Below are 20,180 nucleotides of genomic sequence, written 5' to 3'. Positions count from 1 at the left end.
AACTAATGCCACAAGAAGTTTTCTGTGTGGATTTGTGAGCATGAAATTGTAGGTTAATGATAGTACTACAAGACGTTAAGTGGATTTATTTTTCTGTTTCGTTATTTTATATAGCTTTCCTACCTATATAGTTTGAATAACTAATTAATCATTTCATAAGCAGACAAACACGAAGAAGCCGATCCCGTGGCAAATTGGTTAGCGTAATAAACTGCGAAGTCTAATGTCGGATTAGATTGATTGATTTAGTTTATTTTACTTCGCGTTTTGTGCCTCTAGGCTAATTTGCGAAGATGGGGATGAGTGATGAAATGATGAAATTGATGAATGGACATTCACAAACAACCAAGCCCGACCGGGATTCGAAGTTTCGAACCCGGGAGATGTCGGATTAGAGCCTGGACTAGAAAATATGGATGGGTTGGGTCATTGTCTTTATACCACTTCCATCACCTATCACATCCTTTATCATCGCGATTAACCGAAATAAAAATAGAACCTTTGCATGGAAGTCCGAAAGAGAGGCAAGGGGGGGGGGTGCACGACCCACCTGGAAAATGAAAGTCAACCAAAAATTATATATATATCTCACACAATTCCATTTCAGCTGCAATAATATATGTTAATTATTGCATGAACATAACTAGCTAACTAACTAACTCTCTAGCCTTCTTAAACCCGAAGGTTCATGGCTGCAGAACACAGGCCTTCCATCTGTCCCTATCCTGAGCAAGATCTATATACTCTTTTCCATCCCTACCGATTTCCTTTAGGTCTATCTCAACGTTGTCCCTCCATCTTCGTCTTAACCTTCCTAAAGGTCTCTTACCATCAGGTTTCCCAACAAGAATCCTATAAACTCCTCTTTCCTCTCCCATCCGTGCCACATGGCCTGCCCACCTAAGTCTTCTTGATTTATTTATTCTAATTATCTCCTCATCCCTTTTAGGTCCAAATATTTTCCTAAGGATCTTATTTTCAAATAAGATGAATATGATAACTTCAAATTAAAGCAATGTTTTTTGAGGAGACAACACTGTTATGCACCTTGTTTGCCTCCCTCCCCCCGGAAAAACTACCTTGCTTGCCCCTCTTTGGAAAAAATCCTGCAGACGTCCATGAACCTTTAGTATCGACTTCGGACTATAAAGCATTGATTCTTCAATGTATAGAGCGGCAATATACCGCGACAGCCTCTTACAGAGTATTTGCCAGGAAATATCAACACGAGAACAGGGATAGGAATTCCTCTTATTTTAGATTTTCTCAAACTAATTTCAAGTATCTGGTGAAAATTCTTTCTATTTAGTATGCAAATAAAGGTTTTAAATTTGAATGGGCGTATTAATTTTCTGGGTTTTTCCAGAGACGATATGAAGCACTGCGGATACGAAGGGCGAACTCAACAAAGTGCATTGTGAGGGAAATGCGTTTCAAGTTGTCAGGCACAATTCGAGCTCCACAAAAACTTGGTAACTGTAGATCGGAATGTTTCATGCGTGATTTTCAAAGATTTTATGGAGTTTGCACTGTGCCTGGCAACTTGAAACGCATTTCCATCACAATGTACTTTGTTGAGTTCGCCCTTCGTATCCGCAATGCCTCATATTTTCAATTACTTTGAAGCATTTTGGACCATTTTTTATTTTTATAAGCAACTGCATTAATTGATAGAATGATCTTAAACATGAAACTAATTGTTTTTTCCAATGATTGACTGTTTTCTTTGCCTTTCATTACGCTAGGTCACTCAGCCGCTATCTTTGTTGTGAGCCTAGATTAAGTGTGATTGGAGCTTATCCTATATGCTTTCTTCATACAACATGGCTGTCGGCTACATGTTTGACATCTTAACACAACTTCTTTGAAACATCGCTCATGAAATGTATTTCACCTATCGTCCTACGGGAATCAGAGGAACGTAACTACAAAAATTCTGTTTTCAGTTTCGTTAAAAAAAAATCCTCTGAAGAGTATTTGGAGAAAATCGACATTTTCCACTTCTAATTCTTATCTGTAAGGCGGAGTCACGTTTAAGAGTCATATTCCTAAGAATACATTATTTCCTCTCCTATTAATTTGATAAATTAGAGTTAAGTCGCTCTGGTTCTCACACACGCTATCAGCCCCTATTTTCCAAAATTTGGCACGTTAGGTATTACGCCAGATGTGTCATTTGGGTATGATGCATTTTTGTTATATGCCTGTGGAGATTCGAACAGTGTTCTCGGCTTGCGAGCCAGGTTATATCGGCGTCAGCGTCCAACGTTTGGAGCGCATACATTGCTCTAAGCAGGATGCTCTCTACCTTATGATGGGACACTTTTTTACCCATGAAAGTTATTGTCCGTGGCCTGCAAGCAAAGTTCTTGCAACAAACTGCCTCGAGAGAATTATGCGTAGGCTATGTGTGACTTTTCTGTTTCTCAGACCACGTGTGACTACCTACAAATTATGTGAAACAATAACATAAACAACTTCCCATGTGAGTATGAGAAAACACTTGCATTCTAGCCGGGTTCGATTCCTGTGATTCGAATTCCACTTTGAACTGTAGGCCCACTCCCAATTAGCCTATCTGTGCATACAAGTGAACTTAAAACAAGACAAACTTTCATTCTAACCTCAGTCACTTATGGGAGCTGCTTAGAAGTAGTAGTGTTGACTGCCATGACTAAAATTTCTGGATCCAAGTTCACTTCCTCTCAACGATTTTATTTGTTGTTTTAAGTCCCCTTTATGCACAGTAAGGCTAATCGGGACTGGACCTACAATTTAAAGTGGGATCCGAACCACTTGTGCCTCCACCGGGTATCGAACCCGGGACCCCTCTCTCGACGATTTGACTGAGTCTGCACTCCTGCGCTACACTCCGCTGTCTATGCAATGTAGTTTTAAAAGTTGTTAACTGAGGTATCCTAGTCACTAATTCCACCGCTGCCACCAGTTAGTCAAGGTATGACTCATCATCAGCCAGGCTCGGGCGAAATGCAACTCATTAAACCGTCGCGGACGAACTGTGGCATTTTTCTAGGAATTTCGCTTTCGGACCAAACGCTACTGAACGTACAGCAGTCCCAGTGCCTGCTCCAAGTTGCACTGCTGCTTTCGGAGCCCTTGGTTTGGGAAGGGGATGGGGGTGAGGAAAGGGTCTTTATTTTTCATACTGAAGCTCGTTCATTTCGTTCTCCTATTTCTCTTGGTTGAATTTTCTGAGATACGGAATCTACCTCATTTTCCTTTTCATTTTGTTTTATTGCGTCACCCACGGTACTCTTACATGTACTTAACATTTTTAATTTCCCTGTACCTGCACCCTTTGGTTAGGTAAAAATAAATAGCTGCAGTTCGTCAAATGTTGTATTTTTGTTTTTGTTACCCATTTTTCTCGTACTTCAGTCAAGGGCAATGGAGCTACTGGTAACAGACGTAGTTAGGAAATAGCATGAATTGTTTCTTCCCCGCACTGTAGTTGACCGATAAAAGAACTATGTAAAGTCTCGTTTCTATTACCACAAATTTTACCGCGCAACATGACACGCGGCATGCGACGCTGCATGTGCCAAGCATTTGTTGAAATGGAAACTGTCTGCAACATGCCGCGGCGCAAGTGCCGGGGACAAAATTGCCCCAAACGATTAAGACGCACAACGTGCGCGGCGGACAATGGAAACAGCCTGCAGCAAGTTCCTGGGGCATACGAACTAGAGTAGAAACAGACGACGCGACTACAATCTGTGGTCCAACAAGATTTAATAACAATGCAAAATCACTTGCAGTCATTCTTACAAAGTTTTCGTATCCACTTTGAAGACGTAAGTCTCTCATCAACGAGTTAATTTTTTGCTAGAAAACTTCTAATCCACCATCTAGGTTGTTTTCGCCTCTTTTTTTAGAAATTCATGATACGCGCCTGCCATAACCAACAAACCCGCCATAGCTTTATTGTTCATCTTTACCCAAGTTAAATCACCACCAAATTATTACAATACAAGAGAAGGAACACTGACTACTCTAAAGCACTGCACAACGCTACACTGCGATCCTGCACTCCAGTGTTGTTGCGGACGTATTTTGAAGAAGTAGTTTTGAATTGGAAGCAGTACGAGTACACTAAATGACGCGCAACATGCGCCGGCACATGTTGCACGTCATGAGTCTGGAACTTGTCTGAATGGAAACGTAGCTTAACAGAAACAGAAGGCTTTCACGATTTGTCTGAATATTAAAGTGATCTCTTCTTTCACACCAAAACATAAATAACTATTCTCAGATTTGAAACCGTAACAGGGGTGTAAGGGGTGACCTTCCACGTAGTACACCCAATCGTCAACTTCATTCCACGTAGTACACCCTGGACTGCTCTTTGCAGACTAACGAGGCTCTGGCGACTGACCCTATGGCCAGTATAATTCTGTGTGTTCTGTTTTTTGTCATGTGTGCTGAGTGCCCCTTTAGAGCCTCAGCTTTTAACCTAAGTCAGAATATTTTAATATTTCAGTTATTCGATATTACAGTTACGTTATTTGTTATGGTAAGGGGCTGGACCCCGTATAACGTGGCGGTTGCAAAATAGCCGAAGTGCTGACGCACCCAAAATTAAAAAAGAAAAAAATGTAACAGGGAATATAGCTTTAATAAATGCCTATAAATATTTCACTATCGTTTATATTTATGTACATGTTGTTAATTTCGAAATATTGGGAAGAAATGCAGCAAAATGCTACATATTCGATTACTAATTTGAGCCACTATACATGTTATGTTTTTATTTCATGAACAATGCGACACCACAGGTCCCGAGTTCAGATCCCAGCCTGTGTATTGTTTTCATTATTTTCTTCGTGATGTCCTTTCATCAATTTTGTCATTGCATCACCCATCCTCGTCTTCGCGATTAGCCAAAAGTGGCAGAAAACCAAAGTTAAATATAACAAATCAAATCAAACATTACTTGCAAGACAAGAATGGATAGGTTATTTTGAAGCTGCTGTTATTAAAAGCAAATTGTATGTAGCTTTCCTAGACAGAAGTTTCACACACAGAAACTGATTGATTGGATAACGGCTGCGGATTCCTACTCGAGCAGAAAATATATATATTTCCATTTATTACTTACAACAATAGCAGACTGATTTCCTGCTAAATCAAAGAAAACTTGCATTCACAGTTACAAATTGACGTGTTGAATGAAGTTAACTACAGATTTCTCTGACTCCAATTCTGATTAATCGAACAGCACACCACAACGTGGGTCATTATATATTTCCAACTTACTCTCGAGTTCCTCAACTAAAAATATATTGACTGCGAGACAAAAACTCCTCTCCGATAACACATTATATGCAGAGTATACGTAAGTTGAAATTCCATCATAATAATAATTTGAATTCTTCAAGTAGTAGCTACAAATATAATTTTTCATACATATTTTGTTAGCAAAATATGAAGTTCCTCACTTCACAAGGATAACATATACACAGTATTTCACAAGAGTTTTTAGTTCGAGATAGTCGTAGGCCTAATATGAATATAAACGTCACTTCATTACTTAGTTAAAAAAAAATACCAGGCAATCAGAGTTCGAGGGTATGCCTGAAATTATTTGTAGTATCTCATGTATCAAGGGGGCTTTTTAAGTAAAATGAAGGATACATACCACATGCTTTGGTCAATTCAGAGTAGTAGAAACGTAATTATACTGCATGTTGCAACTGAAACCGTAGCCTCGAAGGCCGAAGTCGTTTAGTGATCCACTCATACACTCGGTACCAAACATTTCAAGTTCGAGTAGACATCTGGGCATGGCTGGTTTTTTTTTTGGTAAGCATCTCTTCATAGATTTAATATTATCATCATTCATCTTCATCGTCGCGATTATCTACAAGTGGCAGAAAAGCGATATAAAACATGAATAATACAAAAGTATAACAAACAAAAGAGGATAAAAGGATGAACTGAGTTAATGATAGGAAGTTTTATAAAATTACTGTTTCTTGAATAATCTTGTCCTTTGTTCCGATTGTATTTCTTAGTCACACGTTGCTCAATGTCCATGTCGACTGCCGTTCTTGCGTTCTTGAAAATTACTTTCTTGTCTGTCTATGCCCTTCTTTCAAACGTGGTAGGTAGGCGGGCGTTCTGTCTGTTTCTACACCAAAAAGTTTAATGCACCTCCTGTCCAAGAAGACAAGAATTACTGAAAGTAATTTTCAAAATTGTAAGCGGATGAGGGCCCTTGTAAATGATAAATATACTGTCCTTTTATTCGCTTAGTTTTGAGAATCACTTCCCATACAATTCTTGCCTTCTTGAGAGTCCAATGGCCCTGTCTGGCTACAGACCAGTTGCACAAACGCTGTGTCGTTTGTTTCGTACAACAATTACGTCTAACATTTCGTTTCTACGTATTTTCTACTTGCCAAAAGTGCCTTTCATATAGCCCCAAGGCGTTGTCTACTCGGATGCTTCGTGATCGAAGGTCACGTGTACAAAGTTTCAGGATTCAGATTTTCCGATTTTGCGTGGTGCTGCTGCTATCGGTTCTGTTCGCCTTCTCAAGGTCGCGCAGCAAGCAATTATTTTTCGTCTTCCGATAGGAGAAAGCTTGCCTCTCGCTTAGGTGGACGAACGCGTGGCACGGTTGATTTTTTGGCTCGACCATGGTTGGTCCTTTATGTTTCGTCCTTCAGCAACTTAGTCTAAGCACGAATCATTCTCATCGCCAAACAACTGTATTTTTTTAAAAAAAATATGTAATACATGTAAACAGAGAGAGAGAGATATAGATAGATATAAACGTTTTCCCTCAACAAACGTTTGCTTTGCTATCGTATAAAGTGAACGTACATGTTAAAATTCATCTAGCATAAATAATCAAATTAGAACAAATTCACATAAAGCGATTAAGTATGCAGAAAATAAATATATTTGTGATAAATACATAGTTAATAAGTAAATTCCAATAACCAGAACTTTAGTCACGCCGAATCTTGTTTACTGATGTTTTCGAACGTTTTGTTTTACAATTTAATTTTTTCACTGACATCCAAAACGAAAATACGTATTATAACTTAGTGACTTTCGAGGGGTCATAGCACTGTAATGTTAGTATGCTGCCGATCATAATTATGAAGCTTCTTCGAAAACGCCTTCCATAACGGTATTTGCTATTCGTAACGGATATGTGTATCACTTTTTCGAAACAGACTTTTGTGGAGGAAAAGAACTGTAACGTTACAAAAGTAACGAGCACAATTATACGAGAGACCTATGTTATTCTCTCCGGAACACGGCATCGGACACGGTATTGCACATCGGAACGTCTGTATGATACCAGCTATAAATAACGTTGTTGCTTTGAAAAAAGGAGTGTAACGTTTTTACAGCCGTGACCTCAATTAAGTTACTGGTTAATTGTAACGTTACTATCACTTTCCACACACACTAAAGTTACTAGTCAATACGTGACGAACCTCTTTCTTACCCTGTAACGTTACTGGTTGCCGGCAATGGATGTAACGTTAAAGTGTCACGTGAAGACCTACTCCTTTAGAGATCAGTTATGGTTCGGTACCGTTATGCACACCTGTAACGTAATGTTCATATACCTGAGGTAACGTTTCTGTTCACGAAAAAAGTTATTCCGTTTCTGGTTGTAACGTAACGGAAACCGTAATTGAAAATACCGTTCCATTTCGTTACGTTACGACTCCCTGCATCAAACAAGTAAAACTAATAATTTGAAGAAAAAAAAAGAAAGAAAGAAAGTAAGCATTGTGGCACCCCATATTAGTATCGGCGTCCTATAAACTTAAGTTTGAAAAGAAAGTTTTTGCTCATTATAACACATTGTTATTATTAATGTTATTAATTTCATTAATTACAAGTACTCATAATTAATATTATGTAATTCAAATAGGGGGGTTAAGGAAAATTTTATGGAAAAGTAAACTAAAATATTCATTGTGTGTTGCAGAATTTTAAGGGAGGGAATTGTCAGGAGATCACTTCCAAAGCACTGTTGCATGCCACTTCCACATGCCAACTTTTTTAAAAATTATGTCTGAGCTTTTAACAATCATTTTGCAATAAACATAATTAAAAAATTGTGTGTATTTAAAAACTGTTCATAGAATTTGGTGAGATGTGATAAACATGTCAGACAAGTAGTACTCAAACTATTTGGGGTCACCCTCTTCCCAGCTTGCAACATTTGCATAAAATATCCCCCACTTAATAATTTGCACGTGTAGTCTATGTATCCCATAAGCCTGAATTGAAAACAAACTTTGCTTTTGTTATTTGCCTAAGGTAAGTAGCAAGTTGATCAGAAAGTTCCATCATGTGAACTAAATTTGATGAAAAGAAAAATGTTAGTATATTTGTGGGTAATGTAAATAAATTTCGGTTTTTTTGTTTGTTTGTTTTTTTTAATTTATTTTTTTTAATTGCAGGTCTATAGGTTACATTCCAAGCAACTATGTCAAAGAAAAGGAACTGCTTGGCCTTCAGAAATACGAGTAAGTAAATGTGTATGTTGATTCTATAAGTACTAAAATGGATTTCGTAGCAAAGTGTTTCAAAAAGTCAATGTTCACTTTAAGTCCACCTTGTGCTTAGATAGCTAATCAGGATTCAACCTACAGTTTAAACTGTGATCCGAACCACAGTGCCTTCATTGGAGGTCGAACCTGAAACCCCATGTTTACATGTTACCAATATGCCATTGAGGGGCTACAAATTATCATATTGTTTGTATGACATGTTCTGATATATGTTAAGTTTTATTTTAAAAGTATGAATATATAAAAATTAGCATTTGGTTTTAGTAATATAAACAATACAAAGTGTATAATTTCTCCTTCATGATGGTTTCCATTAATGCTCGACCTCTGGCAATCAAATAGCGGGTTATAGATAGAGCTTGGGCCTCCTTGTATCCCCCAAAAATAAAGTTATCAGTTGTTGAAAATGTCTTTGTAAAAGGAAATTCTTTCTAATGTATAGTTATGAACACATCTGGGTTTTAGCAACCCAGTGGGATAATTTCAACTCAGAAGTGTTTGCAACTGTACATTCAGAATGAAAAGCAAGTTGCACATAGAAAATTATTTGAGGTTTTGATTGTACAGTTAATGGAGAACTATAGAACAGATTTGATAGCCTATTTATTAAGAGTTTGTTCCCTCAAAATATGGGATGAGAGAAAATCGATTTTCCAGGATTGGTTACAACACACTTTATCCTGTGACGATACAGTTAGAATGCAATCAAACTATGCATAAACACCAAACACACCAATCGACACTGGTTATAAAACATCATCTCCAACATGTGTGTTAAGAAAATAAGTCTTTGTTCACAAATATCTGAAGATTGGACATGTCTTGTGGTTACATTAAATAATGCTCAGAATTAGCAAGAATTCTTGTTGTAAATGCACATCTTGTCTCTATTAACTGAATTACATTTGTAATTGTTTTTAAGAACATTTATACTGATTTTTCATTCCAGCTGGTATGTTAATGATATGTCAAGGCAACGTGCAGAATCTTTGCTCAAACAAGAAGATAAAGAGGGCTGTTTCGTAGTACGCAATTCTTCAACAAAGGGTCTCTATACGCTTTCTCTTTATACAAAAGTGTATGTATCTGCTGCCTTCTTTATTTTATATATACTTAGAAAGACATATAATGTTCGTTTCTACATTTAGTATGGCTAAAATAGTTAATGTGTGAGGTCAAATGGAGAAGAATAGAACAGATTATTACTAATATTCAGTCAGTTTTGGTTCTTAGTTGTTAATGATTATTTTATTGGTAAACCCAATAAAGGTAAACAAGCAATTACGATGTTATAAATGATGAGAGTGATGTAAAGGGGGGGGGGTTTCTGACCCCCATAACCCCCCCCCCCCCCCAGGTGGGTCCATACTCTCATGTAGTATACATCCTGAACCGTACATCTGTGCAGGATAACAAGGCTCTGGCACAAGGACCCAAAGCCAGGGTAATTCTCTGTGGGTGTTGTGTTCCTTGTCCTGTACATGTGTGGCTGTTCCTTTCATTAAATCATCATTCATCCTCATCATCATGATCAGCGCTTGAAGTGAAATATGTTAACTGGTGGGCTGTTTGGTCGAGCCTTGGGATTAGCTGGAAGGATGATCCTATGGTTTAGTATGGTGAGGCAGCTGCAGAGATGCTATGGTTTTGTTAGCTTGGGGATATACCATCCCACTGCATCCCCTCTCATCTCTGCATGATACACAAAGAACAAATGTTATTAAAACAGATATGAATAAATTATGAGCTTATTTTATACTCGGTAGTTAGTTACAATTTTGTTATGTGTATGATTAATAGCCAATTGGTTAATACTGGAGTAATTCCATTAAATATAAATCCTATTTTCTATCTTGTTATTTTCAGATTTTTAGTGACATTCTTAAATTATTTTGATCATAACTAAGACAAAGTTGTAAAAAATTAATGTTTTGCACATTATTTTACAAATACTATTTTTGTAAAATTTGAGTGGATATGTTAATATTTTTTGCTTTTTATGCATAAGATGAGTACAAATTGTATACTAGATTTAGCAATGCAATTAATATTATGATAATTTAATTGTTTTATAGGCCACATCCTCATGTCAAGCACTATCATATAAAGCAAAATTCTCGAGCTGAATTCTTCTTGTCAGAAAAGCATTGTTGTGGATCAATACCAGAATTAGTAAATTATCACCGGCATAATAGTGGAGGTCTTGCATCAAGGCTTAAAATGTCTCCCTGTGATCGTCCTGCTCCTGCTACGGCTGGACTAAGTCATGGTAAGCTGTAAAACTAAGTATTAACTTCCTATAGTAAAAAGCATCCTTGGTTACACACAATTTGTGTTTAATTCTGAAAATATTTCCTCTGTTAGCACAAGTCAACAAATAGACTTTATCTATCTTTTTGAACTGCTAACCACCATTATCAGCATAACTTTTGTGGCCAATTTGCTGACTTTCCTAGAGCTTAATAATCGTAAAATCCATTTGCAGATAAATGGGAAATTGATCCACAAGAACTGATGTTGCTGGAAGAGTTGGGATCTGGTCAGTTTGGTGTTGTCAGAAGAGGAAAGTGGCGAGGGTCGATTGACGTAGCAGTGAAGATGATGAAGGAGGGAACGATGTCAGAAGACGACTTTATCGAAGAGGCCAAGGTCATGACGTGAGTATCTGGAATTGCTGTGTGTATTAATTATAATTCATTCACTTAACAGTTCAAATATGTTTTATTAAACGAGCTTCTCGGAAGTAAAACTTGAAAACCCTCACTCTGTTCAATTTTACATAACATTGGGTTCAGTTGCTGTACAGTCTCCTGTTGCTCACACATTATTGTCTCAACATTTTCATTTTACACAGATGCATCTGAAGAAACACACTCTTCAATTTGCAGAATGTCCGTATGACTACAGCTATTTTTCATATTATACACTAATGTAAAAAGTGTACTTTTGGATTATTTTTTTTTTGTTTCTTTGAGATTTTGACACAAATATATATGTTTATGTTGCAATGTCTAACAAATATAAAAGGCAATCACAGAAGTACAATTTTCTGCATTAGTGTTTAATATAAAGTACTGATGAGAAAAGATGTTAATGTGTGGCACTGGAAATAAATAAATTTTAAAAAAAAACTATTGCTGAACAAACGTAATTTGATAACTCTTTTATTATTTGTAACATAATAAATGATAATATAGCTAACTGCAAACAAGAAATAGCAAGCTGCATATGTGCATAGCTTTGTCAGTATATGCATAAATGCCCTCACCATTAATAGATTGATGAATATTTTCAGGAAACTCCAGCATCAGAATTTGGTCCAGCTTTATGGAGTGTGCAGTAAGCATCGACCTATTTACATTGTGACAGAGTACATGAGGCATGGCTCTCTACTCAATTATTTAAGACGTCATGAAGCCACATTGGGTGGCAATGTAGGAATGTTGTTGGACATGTGTATACAGGTACAGTGTGTATTTTGCTTTGTCAAAATATTTATTGGTTGATATTTCTTTGTCCTAAAAACACCGTTAACCAGTGGTACCCCCCCAAGAATCATGTGGGATTTGTATCTCCTGTTTTAATAACGTTCTACACATTCATTCTTAGTCGTTAAATCTTTAAAAACCAATGTTTCGGAGGCTGATTCTGCCTTCGTCTTCAGGGTACTGTATTTATCTACTAAATCATAGTTCAGTCCCTGGACACGTGATGTGTGAAAAAATTGTTGGAGTATTATTCTCAGTGGCCAAGGGCTCCACCTTGTCTGATGTTTACATCAAGATCTGTTTTTATATATAAACTGCCAGGAAGGATTATATTGCGGCGACCCTGGCTCCACCTCGTCAAAAGATTGATAGTGCTGGAAATCAACCCAAAAAAAATGCAATATTCTCTTCAGTGCCGCTTATGTGCAACTGTCAGACCCTGAATGGTTGTGGGCATACAGTTCTCCCAGTGTGTGTGCTACAATGATCCTCGTTTGTATGCTGACTGGCCAAAGCAGGGTTGGAGATGTATCTGTAAAGTGACATGTTCTACACATTGTATCATATTTTCTAAATTTGTTATATTTAATATCTATCAATTTTTTCATGCACACACCACAGTAATTCGAGAAACGTGTTTCATTCTGCTTGTAATATATGTAGTGTTACCCTTCAGCCCACAATAAATTATACTTATCTCAACAGCATTGTGCTCCGTTTGACATGTTTTCCCTGGCACCCCTTGTGGTTGCACAAATAGTCAAGAGGAAGAAGTTGGAATCACTATTTTGTACCATATTTGAATGGAAATAATATAAAAATCTAACTCAACAATTAATGTGTGAAGTGTGACATCAATTTTTGTGTAGATTTTGTGTATCAAGTGACTCAGTTTGTGGGTGTATCATAGGGGACTATCCAGGGGGTGTCCAAGGAGTAGTGTACTTTGCCAGCAACCTTGCATTGGCGTTGCAACAGTTTTCAGAAAAAGATGCTCCCTGACAGGGACTGCCTCCATTTTGCAAACCTAGTAGCTGCTAATCAGATTCAAATCTGACAGGAATTACTCCAGACAGTCAATAAAAGTCCATACCAACCACTTGAATCTTTCAGTCTTTCTGGATGACAACTGCCTCATGCCCTGGGCTTACACTGTACCCGTCTGTCATAATGAGCATTCCGCAAAACACGCTCGTCTCAAGAGGCTTGCTATTGGGGAGCCCAACTTAAGAGTTCAATATGGGCTGTTATGGGCTTTTATTTTTGAGATCACCACCCCTAAACAAGAGTGTTTCTGTCAGAAACAAAAGTCGTTAACATTGGGAAGAGAAAATAATAAATATGCAAAAAGCAGAGGAAATGTAGGGTTTTGATGGCCGATACCTTCTTTTACAATTCAGACCATTCAAAAAAGGTGCTTTCCTTTCTTGTGCTAACTGCAATGTGGGGAATTAAAAATAATAGCCTTCCGCCTGTTGCCACTTGTTGCAAACACGTGTTGTGAAGGGGGCGGGGCATGACCAGGCAAAAGTTTGTGAATAGGTTTCCGTGTTATCAAGTGGTTTATTTTTTGTGTGCGTGCTTTTTCATTTTGGATAATTCTTCTCCGAAAACAAGCATATTGTAAGCATTGCCGAGTCTACCCAAAGGATGACAAAGTATTATAAAACGTATTGAAAGCATTATATTAAAATAACATAAAATGATGAAGCAGTTCTTTTTCAGATAGTTAAAATAATAAATCAAAGTTTGATGCAAATGCATAAATAGGGAATAGATTTATGAGATACTTAAGTAAATTTTATCCGGGACTTGTTGCTTGCAAGGCAATAACGTTAACTGATGGACACAAAGCGAGAGCATTTTAGATTGAATGTCTCTTACTTTCTGTAATCAATGTACACACAAATAAATCAGAACTTTATCTATTTCACACCACTACTAATAATTGATTAATTGAGTTTTAAATCCACTTTTATGCACAGATATGTTAATTGGGACTGGACCTACAGTTTTATGTGAGATACGAATCACCAAGTATCGAACCCTAATCCCTTGATTAAAATGTGACGACAACAACAAGGGGGGGGGGGGGCAGATTTGCTTTGGTGTATTCCAGTATGATGAACACGGTTCTGTTTCAAATTATGCAGTGAATCGAAAAATGTGATAGAGACCTTTCTGATGGTGCAGTGGTTCCTCAACAACCTCACAGAGTCTGTACCAAACAGGATTAATGAGCTTATCTAGGCCAGAGGTGATTGTGGGGAGACTAATTTTTTGTCCAGGGAGTTTGTTTCATTGACTCTACTCTGCTCTACATATTTTAGTTCCCTTATACATCTAATATGTAATGAAGGCTAAAGCATTGTTATGGTTATTATCACTGTCGTGTAATGTAATTTATTCTTTGCAGGTCTGCAAAGGTATGGCTTACCTCGAAAGGCATAATTATATTCACAGGGATCTTGCTGCTCGAAATTGCTTAGTGGGGTCCGAAAATGTTGTCAAAGTAGCTGATTTTGGTCTTGCAAGGTAAGTTTATAGCATTCTAGTTCTAGTTGTCAGAGGTTTATTCCTAGTCTTATAAGAAAACAATTCTGTCCTAATAATAGTAATTCAGTCACTGTGCTTGTGGTGGCTAATGAGTATTTACCTTCCTGAAAGAAAAAAAGGCTACAAACAGAATGCTGAGGGCTAAGGTCTGCTAAGTAGCTCCTTCATTGGATGATGCATAATCAATGTATGAAGTCCTATTATCACTGTTTTCTGGCTTTCGAGCCGACCTCTGTGGCAGACTGGTTAGCAGAGTGTGCTACGATGCCAGGGGTCTCTTGTTCGAATCCCGGCCTGTGCATGGGTGTTCTTTGCCAGTGTCCCTTCATCAACTCATCATTTCATCACTCATTCTTATCTTTGTGATTAGCCAGAGTGGCAGAAAAGTGTCACTAAATAACAAAAACCATACAATCAATCTTGGCTTTCGAGACCAGAGTCCATTACTATTGCTTTCAAGTAACTCCGCAATGCTCATGGCTGTAGGCAGTAAAAATTTCGGGTGGGGGGGGGTTATTCATAATTGTTCCCATGGGCATCGCCAGAAATTTGAATAATAGAAATAATAACAATAATTGTACAATAATAATTATAATAATAATACTAATAATAATAATTATTATATTATTGTTATATCCTTGAGGGGCTTACTCAATCCAGCAGATGAGTGAATATCCAGCACAAGTTTCTTTTTTTTTTTTTTTTTTTTTACGTTTCATACAGTGTGTACTGAAATGCACAATTATTATACTTCATCATTAAACTTTAGATACCTTCAAAAGAAAAGCTTTAAAAGTTAGATGGAAATTTTAGTCATAAAGCTTTTGTTGTTTGACTTTAAAATTATTTTTTTGGAATTTTGAAAAGTGTGTGTAGTTATTATTTTTAAAAACTTAGCCTGGTGCATGGATTGTAACCTCAATCACGAACTAAATGCGCTACAAAACTGGAGATCCTAGGTTTGAACTCCTATCAAGGGGAATTATCGACTTTATCGGACAGGGAATTTAAAAGCTGGAAAGGGAATTTTGGGACAATCATAAGGGAATCTTCAGTCTATATTCCTTGTGACGCGGGAGCAACACTGGAAAGATGCCAACAGAAGTGATAATGGTGGGGTCGCGGGTGGGCTAATAAATCCTGTTTCACTCAAGTTTCAGAATTCCAAATGTATGAAAATTCTAGCTCGATCGTTTGAACATTGTCTCCATGTATTTTTGTGATGCTTCGAAAAGAAAAAATGAAAATTTGTTACAGATTTTGGTTTCTGAACTTCCATTAATCCAACATGTCAGAAGTTTCGGGGGGGGGGGGGGGTTGAACCCTAGAAACCCCCCCTCTAAATACGGCCATGGCAATGCTGGGTCAACAACAATAATTTTGGAGCTCTTATCAGAACTCGAATCCAAGACTAAAGTGCTGTTAAGCTAGATTTCAACAAATATGAGTCACAAGGAATATTGAAGAAAACAAATGCAGTTTGTTAGAAGCACAACCATAGCATTTAATTTCTAATTATTAATAGACTACATGGGCAATCTTCCAAGATGTACATGTACTCATATTGTTACAGATAGATAGATAAATATATTATCAGAGTTTTTTTACAATCAAATATATCATTATAGGATACCCAGTGGAATATTTTAGGGGACAAGTTATCAGGTAAAACTTACAAAGATGCGCACACACACACACACACACAAATCTAGATACATGAGTATGTTAAACCCATGCGGTTCTTGAGGAAGTTCCTAGAAACAAGATAAAAACATTTGAATCTTGAGACAGGGGCTATAATGTCAGCTATCACATGTCGACTGTAAAATTATTTTCTAAATTTTTCTTGTATATTGCTTGCATTGTAGAATTATTTCTCTTGGAGTTTATGGTTCTTACAAGCACATAAGTACTTTTTAACATATATATGTATATGTTTCGGGAGATCACATGCTCCCTTCATCAGATATTCTTATTATTTTCTAAATATATAAATTCTTCCTTCATGATACATTGCACTTACATTTGGCAATATTCCTAAGGCACTTTGCAACAGGTCAGAAATTGCATCACCATCATCTATACACACACATGCAGTGGAGTGATGGCTGTTGCTTTACCCATTTTGCTGCTCACTTCTGCCGGGAGTAGGAGAACTCTTTTTACACTCAGTGCTTGCTGGGTTGAGAATTATGGGAATCTCGATTATGAAACTTTGCATAGACATTTATTCAAATAGATGACCCGGCCCGTTGAAACATGCTTCAGCCAAAACTAAAGTACAATTCGTATAATTTACAATTACCTTTTTACAATAAAAATTCCTTTGCATAATCTACACTCCTTTACAATGGCAACAATGAGAAATATTGTAATGTTGCATGGACAATAATTAATTACAATACTTAGACAATTTATTACTAGTATTAGTAAAATTTGCCCCTTGTTAATTCTAATTTTCTCCTACTTTGGCACTACTAATATGTATTCTTAAAAGCGCAATTTACGTCCGTGAGCATATGTGGGACTAACATTGATTCTAACATTCATTTCTCTCGATTACTATAATGCCCCTTATTAAACACCTTACTTCTCTTAGAGGAGGAGGGTATGTGAACTTTTATGTTCAGTATACATATTGGGATTGGGTACGAACACATGTTCGGGTGCATTCCCACGGTATGCAGGTGACAATACCGGGGATCGAACACAGCACGAAGCCGGGATCGAATCTGGTTCGGATACTGGACTGGGATTAGGGACTGGGGTCAGGCAACTAGTGCTCAGGGCACCTTTCTCTCAGCGCAAGGCTGGGATCGAACCTAGGTTCGGATATCTTTCTGCAGTCTTAATCGGGTTCAGACTAGGCTGTTAAGGCTGGAGGTGGATCTCTCAGCCTAAGCTGAGGAGCTAGCCCTCGATGTGTTCTAGTCGGTGTCCACCCACCAACTACATGGCCTCGCTCGGGCTTCTTTTATAACATTCTGAGCCCTGATCACAGCGTAAGCAGGTGGCAATTCTCGGAACTACTTAGACTTACTAGTGTTGCGCTGGCCAGCTGCACACATTAATGACTTCTACCGAGGCACCTCTAGCGGCATACATAAGAGCTCGGTGCTTAAGGTATATCTGAATACAGTCAATGTTACTAACTTAGGGCATTAATTACCACACAAATAACAAATTCCACCATATTACAGAGAAGTGTCATTACAAAATCAACTAATGAAAATACAACCTCTATAATTTACAAACTTATAGACCAAGCTGAACGTTGGGGACATCCCAACTTGTATCTTGGGGTACAAGTACAGTCACAGATGCTTATGGGTTGTAGAAATCCCATTGAGAGTCACTTTGATTGTTTCAACCCAGAAGTGTCAATGACTGTACAACTAACACATGCTAATAATTGTCACCTAATAAAATAGTTGTACATATGTCATTGACTCAAAACTTTTAAAGATCACCTTTAGGTTCACCTTGTTCCATGTATGAACAAAATCATCAGTAGACACTGATAGGAATATGCTTTCTTTAATGAAGGAAACACCAATATATTTTAGTGCATGAATGTTAATTTTATTTACTTTATCCATGTATTCTTGTTTATGTTGTATTGGACTGTATCATAATGTATCTGAGAAAAATGGGTTTGTAAAGAAGTGTTTCTTTTTTTCTAAAATAGGTATGTTTTAGATGATCAGTACACAAGTTCTGGAGGTACAAAATTTCCTATCAAGTGGGCTCCACCCGAAGTGCTCAATTACACTCGTTTCTCTAGCAAGTCTGATGTGTGGGCATATGGTGAGTATGCTGTGGGCTTTTAATTGTATTTTAGGATTATAACTCCATTAAGCCTTGATTCCATGATTATGAAAAACTAAATATGCTGACCAAGGCAGTAATTTATTTTATTAAAAACATAAACTAACGTAACGTTTCAACCTTCTAGCAAGGTCTTCTTCAGACTCTGTATCAAGTACAAAAGTAACCAGATACAACAAAAAGGGTAATATATATACACAAACATTACTCCCTCCAGACTATTTAGAAAGTTGTTTGGAACTTTCTAGCAGATGACTTTCACTTTCCAACTTTACTTTCACCTAAAAGGCTAAACACAATTACTTCCATATAGAATGTGGTTGGACTTTTTAATCTCACGCTCTTTTCCCTTCATTTTTCTTCCTTCTCCTCTCCTCTTTTTCTCTTGTCCTTTCCACTCTTTCCACTCTTGTATTTTAGGGACTCCCCGATGGTGCAGTGGTAGCATTGCCACCTTGTAATCAAAGGGTTCTGGGTTCGATACCTGGTGGAGGCACATAGTGGTTTGGATTCCACTGTAGGCCCAGTCCGGATTAGCCTTACTGTACATAAAGTGGACTTAAAACACCAAATCAATCAATAATTATACATTATACATGTCACCTTTTTGTCACATTTCCCATTTCTTCACAAATTTCAATACCACAGTATTAGAGCAGATGACTATTCATATCTAATATCCCTGTCTATAATTCAAAAACCTTTTCCAATTATTTTTCATGTTTGGAGTTACACTATGGAATCAGCTACAGTAATGCATTAGAAACCTAAGCTCCATGACTACAATCACCATAAATTTGCATAATTACCTTTATAATTCTAGTTAAGAGCTTCGCCTGGCCAGTAGATTTAAAGGCATTAGTGAAACTGCAATTAATATAAATTATGTTATCTTTAGGGCTGAGCCAATACCACCATTTGCCAATACGGATTCCGATACCTTAACCGATTCCAACCAATACCGATACTTATATAATTCCAGTAAAATAACAAAGGCTAGTTACTGAGTCACAAAATTCATCACATGACATTAGTATTAATGATATCAAATACTCTTAAATTATTCTCATATAACATTATATCACATAAAATGTCACAGGACATTTGAACTTCTTTCTACCCCCAAAGGATGCAAAAAAAAGAAAAATACGTTTTTGAAATTTTGCAAGCATTGTTAGTGTTGCAGACACATCAAAAAAATAATCGGTGTATTATTATAAATGTCCCTGCCCTATTGTGTAAAATAAAATGTATGTGGTGCATATAGAGTACAGATTGCACGGAATGCAAAATAAATAGGCATGTAAACAACATTCTTATCGTTTGGATTAACCTTGGGAGGGAAGAAAACAACATAAAAATATACAAATAGAGATATGTATTTATTTAATGCTCATTTTGCAGCTCTGTATGTGCCCTGCTGTCCATTATTCTCTATCATTTGCAATAAAAACAAGTCACTTCGGTATCGGTATCGGCCAGCAGTTACACAGAAGGGTAGAGCATAAGAACAAAATCCACAACCCTTCCTCCCACAGCGGCAGTCATCTTTTTCCCAGGGACTCAGGAATGAGCCTAGCATTATAATTTTAAAAGGTCACGTTTTTAACCAACGAGTTTGCGAGCAACAATTGGCAATGAACGGTTTCTATTATTTCCATATAGCGTTGACCACCAGGCAGTTACATGCCTTCAATGTCACTTTTGGGCGCAGCGCTTTCACTTTAGCCGTGCCTTTGAT

General features: G+C 37.3%; 1 protein-coding gene across 3 annotated transcripts in view; it reads left to right on the top strand.

The window, feature by feature from the left end:
- Positions 1-20,180, top strand: part of Btk (tyrosine-protein kinase Btk29A) — a 442,185-nt gene that overhangs the window by 416,560 nt on the left and 5,445 nt on the right. For all 3 annotated transcript variants that reach the window (XM_083123700.1, XM_083123702.1, XM_083123701.1), the window contains 7 exons: positions 8,457-8,522; positions 9,517-9,645; positions 10,643-10,836; positions 11,053-11,224; positions 11,863-12,031; positions 14,472-14,590; positions 18,300-18,418. In XM_083123700.1, coding sequence (XP_082979826.1) covers positions 8,457-8,522; positions 9,517-9,645; positions 10,643-10,836; positions 11,053-11,224; positions 11,863-12,031; positions 14,472-14,590; positions 18,300-18,418 — 968 coding nt within the window. The remainder of the gene's footprint in view (positions 1-8,456; positions 8,523-9,516; positions 9,646-10,642; positions 10,837-11,052; positions 11,225-11,862; positions 12,032-14,471; positions 14,591-18,299; positions 18,419-20,180) is intronic.

The sequence above is a fragment of the Lepisma saccharinum genome, chromosome 6 (assembly GCF_977018435.1).
Source record: "Lepisma saccharinum chromosome 6, izLepSacc3.1, whole genome shotgun sequence".
NCBI lineage: Eukaryota > Metazoa > Arthropoda > Insecta > Zygentoma > Lepismatidae > Lepisma > Lepisma saccharinum.
The sequence above is the reverse complement of the archived record's forward strand: the minus strand, read 5'-3'. Positions and strand labels throughout refer to the sequence as shown.